Raw genomic sequence first — 11,305 nt, forward strand, 5'->3', positions numbered from 1 at the left:
GGGTCACCATCCACTCCTGACGGCCACTGCATTTCTTCTCATGGTGCTCCCTCTGCCTTCAAACCAGCAACGTCATGTCCTCCTATGTGTCAATGCACAAAATAGCTCACATGACCATGTGTAACTTGAAGGGGGCAGGAAGCTCCATCCCAGCGCGGGGCCCGGAGAGAGGAGCCTGGACATCTTTGGTGACCAGTACTAATGACTGCCATTAAGTAGTGAGTCATCGATGAGAAAGCAGTAAGTGTGAGCATCCATTCTGTGCTGGGCACCCTACTGGGGATGGAAGTAGTCAGGACTCTCATTTGCAAGAGAAAGAAGAAAGCTCATGGAAAGCAGCTCTAGGGAAACCCCAATCCTAGGTCTGCAGCCAGAAATGAGCCCAGGCAGCTTATAGAGTCCACAGAGGAATTGCCCGAATCTGCCTCTGGGACTGGAATCAGGGCTGCAGCTCCATCCAGACTCTTCCTCTGTCCGCCCCCAGCTCTGCTCATGCACCTTCCGGCCTGCTCCTCCAGCAGAGACAGAACTTCTGGAGGCCTCAGTGGGAACGTCAGTGGGATGAGAGAGCTGCTTCCTCCCTCTTTCCACCCGGGGCCCCATGCCCATCACCAGCACCAGAGCAGGGAGGTAAGAGCTGGCCAGAGAGGGTGTTAAAGAATAAGGTCCATAAGCATTAAAAAAAAGAAAGAAAGAAAGAAAAGAAAGAGAAGATAAAAGGAACACCGGCTCCTACAGTCACCCCTGCTGTTTCTTGTTTATTCCATCGGAGTAAGCATTGTAAGTGTTGTAAATTCCACACGTCAGAGGCTGAGGAGGGATGACAAGATTTGCACACATAATTACATTCGTTCACATCATAACAGAAGTGAGACTTCAAGTCTGTATTACTCCAAAGCCTGTGTTCTTTCTGCTAAGCCAACGGAGATCTTTCTTGAAAGACTTTTTCTGAGTCCTTTCTGCATAAACAGGCCCCCGGAAAATGTTTGGGAGAACATGTCCGGTACACTGTATCCCATTAAAATTTGAATCCATGTTTTGGAGGCTTAGAGAAGGGTCTGTATTCTAAAACATGGGATTCTTTTTATAAGCACTGCCCAAAAGCACAGGCCAGCCTTGGTGTTTGTCTTCATTCCTTCACTCTGGACCATGTGGGCCAACTTTCCTCTTGGGTTTGCCAAGAGCACAAGTAACAAGCTCAAAAATACATCACCAAACAGGGGGAGATGTGTTGCTTTTAATCAAAGGAACACTGATGTCAACAGGATCCCTGGAGGCAATGTTCCGGCTAGTGGCTCAACCTACCCTCAACTCAAATACGTCCCGGCTGTCACCGCTGGGTCCGGACAGCACAGGCACCCCCGGCTCCCGGCTTCTGACCTCAGAGTGCGGGCAAGAGTGCGGAGACACAGAGGTGGCCCTTTTTGCCAGAGATGTGACCTCCAACATTAGCCTCTGACGTTAACCTCTGCGACTCTGTTTTATGCAGAGCAGAAGCTGCCCCTGGGTGCGGACTATTGCTGCCAAAGTCAGCTACTGGCTGGACATTAGGGAACAGAGGTTTGAAACTGGCCATGGCCACTTCAACCTGGGCTGCCATCATGAGCAGGCACAGGACAGGAACACAAGGAACCTTCGGGGAAGGTGTGATTCTGTGTTGGAGCCAGGTAACGAGGGGTGAGGAAAACAGCGAGTCTGCTCAGGAATTTCCCGTAATCCGTCGGGCCAGGAAAAAAGAGCATTTCCCTGGTTACCTGGGTCCCTTATTGGAATATGCCAGTCTGAACAGTGAGAAGGAAAAGATTAAATGTTCTTTATCTAGAAATGCTAAAAAAGGAGTCCCAGACTATGAAAGTGCTAGGTCACAAGACAAGCAAGGGCAGGGTCTGCAACCAGCATGAAGCTCAGGACTTTCTTGAGGGTCACGGGGGAGACATTACTTCTCTGGACAGGATGACATAGCATGTGTCCTGGACTCTACTGGCAGCCACTTTGTGACCACATGGGGGCCTGGCTTTAGGATGGAGCTGATGGTATGTGTGTCAGTGCAGGTTTAACCAAAGAAGCAGAACCAGAACAAAGAGTAAGGGATTTACTATAAGGAATTGGCTGACACCGTTGTGGGGGCCAGGCAAGAAAGCCCAAAGTAGTAGGGCAGGCTGTCAGGAAAGGCAAAGTAAAACTCACAGATGAACTGAAGCTGCTCCACAGGCAAAATTTCTTCTTCTCCAGGAAAGTTCTGATTTTAATATCTTTCAACTGATTGAGTCAGGCCCACCCAGAATATCTAGGCTCATCTCCCTTCCTTAAAGTCCACTGATTATGGACTTGAATCACATCTACAAATACCTTCACAGTAACACCTGGATCTGTGTTTGACTGAATAACTGGGAACTGTAGCCTAAAAGAGTTGACACATCAAAAGACCATCATAGTATGGAATAGGGGGAGAGGAAAAGATGATTTCTTAATGACTTCATTGAGTTCCTAGATCAAACCATGCCTGAACTCCACTACCTCTGTACTTTCCTGTTGCACTTTCTAGAAATTCAGCCTTTGGCATCTCAAGCTGTGTTTTCTGTAACTTGCAACTTACAGTCCTAACTGACACCAGAGGGACCCAAAACAAGGTTGTGACAGCGTCATTCTGACCGAACCTCCCAGAAGGGTTGTGTTCCAGTCTGGGTCCCTGATAGTGTGAAACACATTGTCACACACCAGGGTGAATAGAGGAGTGGTCACTGCCACTCAGAGGAAGATGTTTACTGAACATGTGCTCTCTGTTGGCCCTGAGCTCCTCGCTCTGGACACAAAGACATAGAGGGGACACTTGCTCTGCCCATGGGGGATGGGTAGGCAAACAGGCGGCAGCCAGAGTGGACAATGTTGTGGTGGAGCAGAGGAGAGGGCAGGGCCTGTGGGAGCCTGCGCAGGCAGCGGGGACCCAATCCAGCTTCTGTGGGTCGAGGCAGGCTTCCTGGAGAAAGTGACATTTCTGTTCTGTCTGGGAGGGTTAGGAGCAGCAAACCAGGGAAATGAGGTGAGGGAAAGGGAATGGCATATTTGGAAGGGAAAGGCCACTTGGGTATGGTGTTGACAAGCCCTCGTGACTGCTGATACTGTGTGATTTGGAGCAAGTCACTCTCTGGGCCTTGGTGCCCTCAAGGGATAATGACAGAATAAATGCATTAACACTTGCCCTGGCCTCGGAGCAGAGCAGCTCTCATCGTCGCATCACCATCATCACCAGGAAGGGACTGGTAGGAAGGGCCAGAGACCTCAGACTGTGGGAGCCAGGGAAGAACTTGAAATGGGGGCTGGCAAGAGTGGGTTTCTGCTTTAGAGATGGCTCCTGGAAGGAGAAAGGACTCCAGGCAGCGAGACATTAATCATGATGTGACTGTGGGAAAAGATCTTGAAGCCACTTCTATGGAAAAGGATCCAAGACATGGGGATGTTTGATCTGAAAGAGAGCAGACTCTGTCTGGGGGCAGGGATGAGTGCTTGAGGAAGACGGAGGAAGGAAGGTGGCCTTAAGATCTATGGGGCCGTTCTGTGGAAGAAGGTACCCGAGTTTTAAGCCAAGGATGGCAGCCCCAGGGAGTCATCACAACTCACCTTCATCTTGGGCAGAATTCACATTAGCCAGAGCCGCCCAGAGCCCGGAGAGCGGCTCCCACAGGGAATGAGCTTCCCATCCAGGGAGGTATGCAAGCAGACTCTGGATGCACACTTGACAGGGAGATGGGGAAGGAAGCTCAAGCACCAGGCAGGTTGATGGAGGTCATTTCTAAGTTCCTCCAACCTTGATCTCCGTTATTCTACCGAACCCCAGAGAGATAGTGCAGGAATTTCCTATGGCTGCTGTAACAAATCCCCATGAACTGAGTTCTGGAGGTCCGAAGTCCACTCTGGGTCTCAGCGGGCTAAAATCAAGGTCTGGGCAGGGCTGTGTTCCTTTCTGGGAGATCAAGGGGAGAATCATTTTCTTGCCTTTTCCAGCCTCTAGAGGCTTCCTGTGTTCCTTGGCCATGGCTGCTTCCACGGTCTTCCAAACCAGCAGAACAGGATCTTCCAAATTCTCTCTTGCTCATGTACCACAGCCGCCCCCCCACTCCACACCCATCCCACTTCCCCACAGCATCCCTCACCTGGCAGAGCGAGCCTCCTCAAGGCCAGACCCGAGGTTGGCTGTCCCGCCATCACCCCTTGTGCTGTGGTGACTCAATGGCCCTCTTTCCTCTCCTCCATGAGGACAGCAAGTCCCTCTCTCTCACTCACCATCTTGTCCCTACTGTCCGTCTCAGGCCTGCGCACTGCCGACTCTCATTCATTGCTGTGTGTCCAGTGAATCAACGAAGAATCCGTTCAAAGAAAATGACTGGTGTCTGCCGACAGTCCGCTGCTCATTAGCTCTGGATGCTCGGCTCTCCCGGCAGAACGAGGTACCAAGATGGGGCTCACACTCTGTCTGAGACACTAAGGGCGGCTGGGAGAAACCTTTGGAGGAAGACAAACACTTTAATCTGTCGGGGTATTCCTGCCTGTATTTTTAACATTCACCTTCCAGACGGAGCATCCTGACCCTGAGGGCACCGTGGGAGGGGCTGGGGCCGGGGCAGCAGAGCAGGGAGCGGCGAGGGACTTGGACGGCAGAACACACACGTGGGGTCCCCAGGCCTGCCCGCACGCAGGGCGGGGGGCTCTCTGGAGGCCGGGGTGGGGCCGAGGCAGTTGCACCCTGTGTGTTCCTCCCCGGATCATGCCCCGCTCCCCGGAACAGGAGGAACAACCGTCAGGTTAACTCAGCACAGCGTCCCTTGCACGTCTGCTCTGACAGCTGGCTGCTGGCTGCTGAACAGAGGTGAGAAAGGAGTGGAAAGGGGGGGGGGGGCGAGGTCCGGTCCGCTCAGGGTCTGGAGCTCGGGGCGCAGCAGAAGCCTCTGATTTGCCCACGAAGCTCCATCAACAGCCACACATGGTGTCCTGAGTGAGACGAGGCCTGCTCTCCCAGCAACATGTTTATCTCAACTTCAAACGCCCAGACAGCTCCTGTTTTCCAGCAACATCCCTCCATCTGAACGGTCCAAGGACTTGTTTTGGTGCATGGGCTTGTTTTTCTTCCCTGTCCTGAATTTGAAGCTCGTTCGATGAACCCATCCAGAAGCCCCGGGGCGTTTCAAAGCTGGCCTGGCGTCCCTGGCCGGGCCGGCTTGTCCACCAGCGAGTCCCACGCCCCGGGCACCTCCGTGGAGGGCATGAGGAGACTCTTTCATCCAGAAGAAAACCACCTTTCTACTGGCTGCTTGCCCCCCTCCAAGCACACATAGTCCTGGCCTGTCCAGGAGGGTCCCGCAGAGACTGTCCCCAGGTCATCTCGATAAAGGTGTGGAGAGAACACTCTCACCAGCCAAACAGGAGGGCATGGCTGGGGTCCCCGCACCAGAAAGCTAGATAAAGAACACCTCAGGCCTGGAAGGGACCAGGGTGACGCTACTCTGTTTACAAACAGGGGCTGCTCGGGTACTGGGTCAGGATGGGGTTTCTCAGGGCAGACGGAGCAGGGAGAGGCTGGAGCCGGACACCACATCCTTTCTACCCTCCCTCACAGCCAGAGAGACCTTGGAGACAGACAGAGACAGACAGACACAGGCCCAGATTTCTGTTCCTCATTCGCCTTGTGACGGCGACCAGTTTCATGTCTCTTGAGACCTTCCGCCTTGTCGTCTGGGAAATGGGAATAACCCCGCTCACCCGAAGCGCTTCTTGTGGGGCTCACGGAGTGTGTGACAACAGCTGGGATGACTGTCACAGAAGGGGTGCCAAGTGACGCTCTTTCTCTCTCTGACGCCTCCTTGTCCTTGCTGGTTCCTGGGACCCCAACTCTTCTCTGACCGTGAGGGTCTCGCTCCTCATAGGGGGATGGAAGGATGGAGGAGGACGGGGCACAAAGTCCTACCAGGACCTGTCACCTCCAGCTTTGTGACCTTGGACAAGCTGCTGAAACTGTCTGAGCCTCCATTTTCCCACCTGGAAAGTGGGACTGTTTTCTGGGGTAGCTGCCTCACAGGGACACTTGTGGGAGTGGAGCCTCCGACATTAGCTCGGCGTCTTTTATTCCTGACCACAGTGCCTGAGCACGGTGCTCTTATCACCTCTATTGCACATGTAATGAGAGAGGAATGAGTCGAGAAACCTGCCCATCGGCATCACCGGAAGTGGGCAATCATCGGCATCACCGGAAGTGGGCAATCATCGCTGCACTGAGCTTCTAAGGAGAGGGCTCATCTTTTAATGGGTTGTCCATACAGGAGTGCCGCCTGCAGACCCTAGTCACTAAACGAGCTGCGCATTTGGAAAACCAACCTTCGGGAGGGTCTGTTCTGTACTGGGGCCTGTGCCCGGGGCTGGAAGTGTAGCTTGGGGGGTGTTCACACGTGCCCCCCCCCTCCAGCCGCAGCATAAGCCCAGCTTCCAGATGCAGAGACACAGCTGCTCAAAGGGAAAATGACTGCCCAAGCTGCTGCTGGGTGGCCAGTGGTGGGTGGACGCTGACACCAGGCTGCCTGACCCTAAGCCCTGGATGCCCGGTGCTCAGTCCGTCACTTCCAGCCCCTTTCCCTCCCCCACTTCTGCTCTGCTTTACGACAGGGTCCCCATTCTTTCTAACTGCAGAGCCTGACTACCTACCTCTCATCCATCCTTGTCTTCCTCTCATCCCCCGCCCCCTCACCACCCGGATCTTCCATTTCTGGAAAGCCCCTGCCCGGAGAGAAACTTCTATTGGAAGTGTGGGAGAGAAAGGGCCCGTGCGTCCCTTCCAGGTGTCCCACATGCCCCCAGGCAGCCCCTCCTCTTACAAGGGGGGGCTTCAGGTCTGAAAGGATCCAGTGTCCAGGGCCAGGTGGGCGTGCTGGATGGCCTTGGCTGGGCCCCACAGGAAGCGGAGGAGGCGGCGTGGAGGACCACCCCCAGGCTGCTGCTTAAAGGGGCGCCCGCCAGCCGCAGGACGCAGTGAGGCTGCCTTTGCGCCATGACGCCCGGGCTGCTCCCCCTACTGCTGCTGCTCCTGGCCGGGCCCCCCTCCGCACAGCCGGCTCCCCTGACCTGCTACTCCAGGATGCTGACCCTGAGCCGGGAGGTGGCTGGTGACTTCCAGAGCCTGCAGGCCACGGAGCCCTCGGTGAGTCCCCTCCCGCCGGCCCTCCGCGCACCAGGAGGTTCAATGCAGACCCCGTTCTCCAAAACTTGCCTGTGGACCAGGAAAAAAAAGAACAAAACACTATTTTTCTTTTCTGGCCAAGGGTTTGCCTTTTATTCCCATCCTACTAAGTACAATGACAGTGGTTTGCATCTTTTTTTAAATACAAGGGAAATCTATCAGAGACATCACAATGCCTTGTCTTTGTTGGTAACTTGCCAGCAACAGCCAGAGGATCTGTTGTAAAATGTAAAAGAAAGAAAAAACCTCCCCAAGGAGGCTGGAACTCTGGAGTTAAGGAGGAGCACAGAATTAAGGTTATTCTCTTCAGGACCCTGGTTATTGTGAGTGAGTGCACGGTGGGGGGCGGGGGGGGGACCCCAGGACGTGCCCACCCTTTACTGCTCATTACCCTGGGCCAACAGCTCAGCCCCTGAATCTCAGTGTGCTGGGCTATGAAAGGGCTGGTACAGCGCCCACCACCGGCTTCGGGCACCTCGAGGGTGAAGGTGTGAATGAGACACAGCAGGCACAGTGCTGGGCAGGGGACACCCCAGGCAGACCCAGGGCTGGGGGGTGGGGGGTGGGGGCAGGTTCCAGAGGGGCTGCCCGGAACTAGAACCCAGGCCCCTTGGCTGCTTGTCCAATATAGAAACAAACAAATTAAACTTTATTAAAAGCTTGAATAAAATTTGGGGCACCTGGCGGGGGGGCTCAGTCAGTTGAGCGTTCAACTCTTGATTTCAGCTCAGGTCATGACCTCAGGGTCGTGAGATCGAGCCCAGCATCGGACTCTGAGCACAGCTGGGAGTCTGCTTAAGACTCTTTCTCTCCCTCTGCCCCTTTCCTCCATAAAAAGAAGCTCTGATAGAATTTAAAGGTGTCTGAAAGTGTCTCTTCACCCCTTGTAAACACTTCAAACAAGATGTAAAGTTTCTCAGATGTGGGGTTATGGTACCTTAACACCTTTTACTTTCTTTTAAAACTGAAATAATGTGTATGTTTTCCCTATTATAAAAGACATACGTAGTGGGCCCCCCCCATATCCGTGGTTTCAGTGACCCGCAGTCCACAGCGACCCGGAAGCAGATGAGCCCCCTTCTGACGTATGGTCAGAAGGTCAGTGGTAGCCTAAGCCTACGTCACACGCCTACGTCATTCATGTCATCACGTGGGCACTTCATCCTCTTCCATCATCACAGGAAGGGCAAGTACAGTACAGGAAGAGATTGTGAGAGAGACATCACATTCACATCACTTTTATGATAGTATGTTGTCATAATTGTTCTATTTTATTAGTAGTACTTGTTGTTAATCTCTTACTATGCCTGATTTATAAATTAGACTTTACCTAGGTTTGTACGTACGTATAGGAACAAACATACTATATATAGGGTTCAGTACGATTCATGGTTTCGTGCATCCACTGGGGCCTTGGACTATATCCCCCACGTATAACGGGGAGACCACCGTACTTTATAGTTGGAAAATACACAAAAAACAAAGAAGAAATAAATATTATTTGCCATCCTACCACCTAGAGGTAACTGCTGCTCTAACATTCTGGGGGAGAGTATTTCAGCTTTCCCAGTAGGCATAGGGATTCAAATCCATACGTGTGTGTGTGTGTGTGTGTGTGTGTGTGTGTGTGTGTGTGTGTGTGTAAGCAGATCAGATCAAGGAAGGCCTGGGGCTGTCTGGTTGTTGGAGGATGGCCGAGAGCCTTCCGTGACCACCTGTGAGTATATCCCTATGGGCGTCATCATGACCCGTCTTCCCTTCCGCAGGAGCCGTGTGTGAGATACCTGCCCACACTCTACCTGGATATACACGTAAGAGGGTCTTCCTGTCGGGGGAGGCAGGGGGGTGGGGAGAGACCCCGTGCAGAAGGATGCAGGAGCCCCCAACTCCCGTCCCTCTGGCTACTGACTGCCCCCCTGACGCCCTCCCTGCTGTCCACTCTCAGAACTACTGTGTGCTGTCCAGGCTGCGGGACTTCGTGGCATCGCCCCAGTGCTGGAAGGTGCCCCAGGTGGATGCCTTGAAGGACAAAGTGCGGAAACTGTACACCATCATGAATTCATTCTGCAGGAGAGTAAGCGACACTGCTGAAGACACCTTTTCTGCTTATTATCAGCCAAGATGCTCAGGGCTTTTAGAAGAGGAGGGCTGGGGCGGGGGAGATGAGGAGGAGGAAGAGAAACGTTAGGGTGCTTCCAGTTCGCTAAGCCCTTCTTCAACGACTGTCACCCTTGATAAGTGATAGGCACTCGGGACAAGGCCCTCCCTTCCATGAGCTCACCCTGGTGTAGGGACAACACCCAGGACCACATGCTAACCATGAAAGACAGACTCTGCCAGGAGCCAAATGGGGTAGGGGTTGGGGGGAGAGGGCTATGAATTCAGGGAGCTCCAGAGCGCCGGGATCAGAGGAGACTTTCTAGAAGAGGGGCTTCAGATGCTCTGTGATAGGGGGCTTCTGGTAGAAGAGGGAGAGGAGACGGACAAATGCAGAAGATCGGCGCTACTGAAGAGAGCAGTCATGGGATCCCAGGGGCACAGGCTTCAGCATCAGAGAGACCTGAGCTCCCGTCTGTCTTCCTGCTGCCCAGATGGGAGCAATCCGTCACCTCTCTGAGCCACGGTTCCCTCATTTGTGAACTGGAGACATAGTTATGCCCACCTCACACCATCACTGGGAAGATAATAAGAAGTACACCCTGACCATGTTGGGGGGGTGGGGCTGCAGTAAGTCCCTTGATCCTAAGAGCCCTAGCAGAGTGACCACACATAGAATTCCTAGCACCAGGCCTGGCCCAGAGTACGTCATCAGGATAAATAATTAGCAATCGAGTTTAATTTATTTGTTCATGCATCGAAGGTTTCTTACGGATTTCCTCCCCACACCCATTGCCCTCCTCATTCCCCTCTCCCCTTGGTCTGCGGAGGGAAGACAGGAAGAAGATATCATTATAATACAGTATTATTTATATTTATAATGCAGTATTATATCACATTCTATGGGAATGTGAAGACGTGGGCAGTTCTCCTTGGGGGAGTGAGGGATGGGAAGTTTTCACACAAAAGGAAAGAGCTGAACAGTCTTTGAAGATAACCAGTTGTGCAGGGCTACAGGGACACTTTCAGTGACATTCTTGCTTACTGCATATCTTTTTCAGGATTTGGTGTTCCTCTCGGATGACTGCAATGCGTTGGAATACCCAATCCCGGTGACCACAGTCCTGCCAGACGGTCAGAGATAAGGCAGTCCAGCCCAGAGAGAGAGCGCAGGGGGACGACATTTACATCAGCTGCCCAGACACAGTGGGAGAAAGCCATGCCCCCCACGAGGCCTCTCTGTTCCTACAGCACCAGAAGCTGTCACGTCTCTCCATCTTCTGACGAACAGGTCTTGGGCTCCTCTCCCAGAACCTACCTTGAAGACAGTTAGAAGCTTTGCTCTCATTTCCCCCTGGTTTTGTCCTGCCAGGATGGTTAGATACACAAGGATGTTTACTGGATCCCCGAGAACAAAAGGCCACACCCGCGTCCCTTGTACGAATGTCTAGTTTGAGAACAAGCAAAACAGTAGGTTTGTATTAGTGCTTTAATGGAGAACTGGTAACACTTGTCTTTCTCGACAGGAGTCTGCTTACATATAGTCAGAGCTTCTCTTTCAGAGCCTCTCCCACCACAAACTTTCCTTACAGTAAACTTTCATTGTTAAAGAAATTTCACTGCCAGATAAAGTGCATTTGCAAGGTTCATCATTATGTAGTGCTGGTGGGAACCACTCTTTCACTGAAAGGTGATGAAAGTCCAATAAAGGCCATCTCCACGGTGAGAAACACGTGCCGTGCTGTATTTGTCCAGGCGGGATATGAGAGCGTTGATTTCATGCTCGCTCTAAAAGTCGCTGCTCTTGGCAAGATGCATCCTTCTCCCTCTTTCTGAGGGAGACACAGGTGTTTCTGAGTCTGTTTCAATCCACCTGCATGAATGTCCGCCCTTAAAGCGTTGGGAGATGCTGTCACGTATACTTGGGGGCAGGCTGCACCTTGTGTCATACCCACGGGCTGTGCGGTGCCGGGCACTTCCCACAAA

General features: G+C 52.8%; 1 protein-coding gene across 1 annotated transcript; it reads left to right on the forward strand.

The window, feature by feature from the left end:
- The first annotated feature begins 7,033 nt into the window (after positions 1 to 7,033).
- CYTL1 (cytokine like 1) lies at positions 7,034 to 10,980 on the forward strand. The gene is made up of 4 exons (XM_026514463.4): positions 7,034 to 7,183; positions 8,989 to 9,033; positions 9,168 to 9,296; positions 10,381 to 10,980. The coding sequence occupies exons 1-4, from the start codon at positions 7,034 to 7,036 to the stop codon at positions 10,462 to 10,464; spliced, it is 408 nt and encodes a 135-aa protein (XP_026370248.2). The 3' UTR covers positions 10,465 to 10,980.
- Positions 10,981 to 11,305: the final 325 nt, after the last annotated feature.

Source organism: Ursus arctos, unplaced genomic scaffold (genome assembly GCF_023065955.2).
Source record: "Ursus arctos isolate Adak ecotype North America unplaced genomic scaffold, UrsArc2.0 scaffold_9, whole genome shotgun sequence".
Classification (NCBI taxonomy): domain Eukaryota; kingdom Metazoa; phylum Chordata; class Mammalia; order Carnivora; family Ursidae; genus Ursus; species Ursus arctos.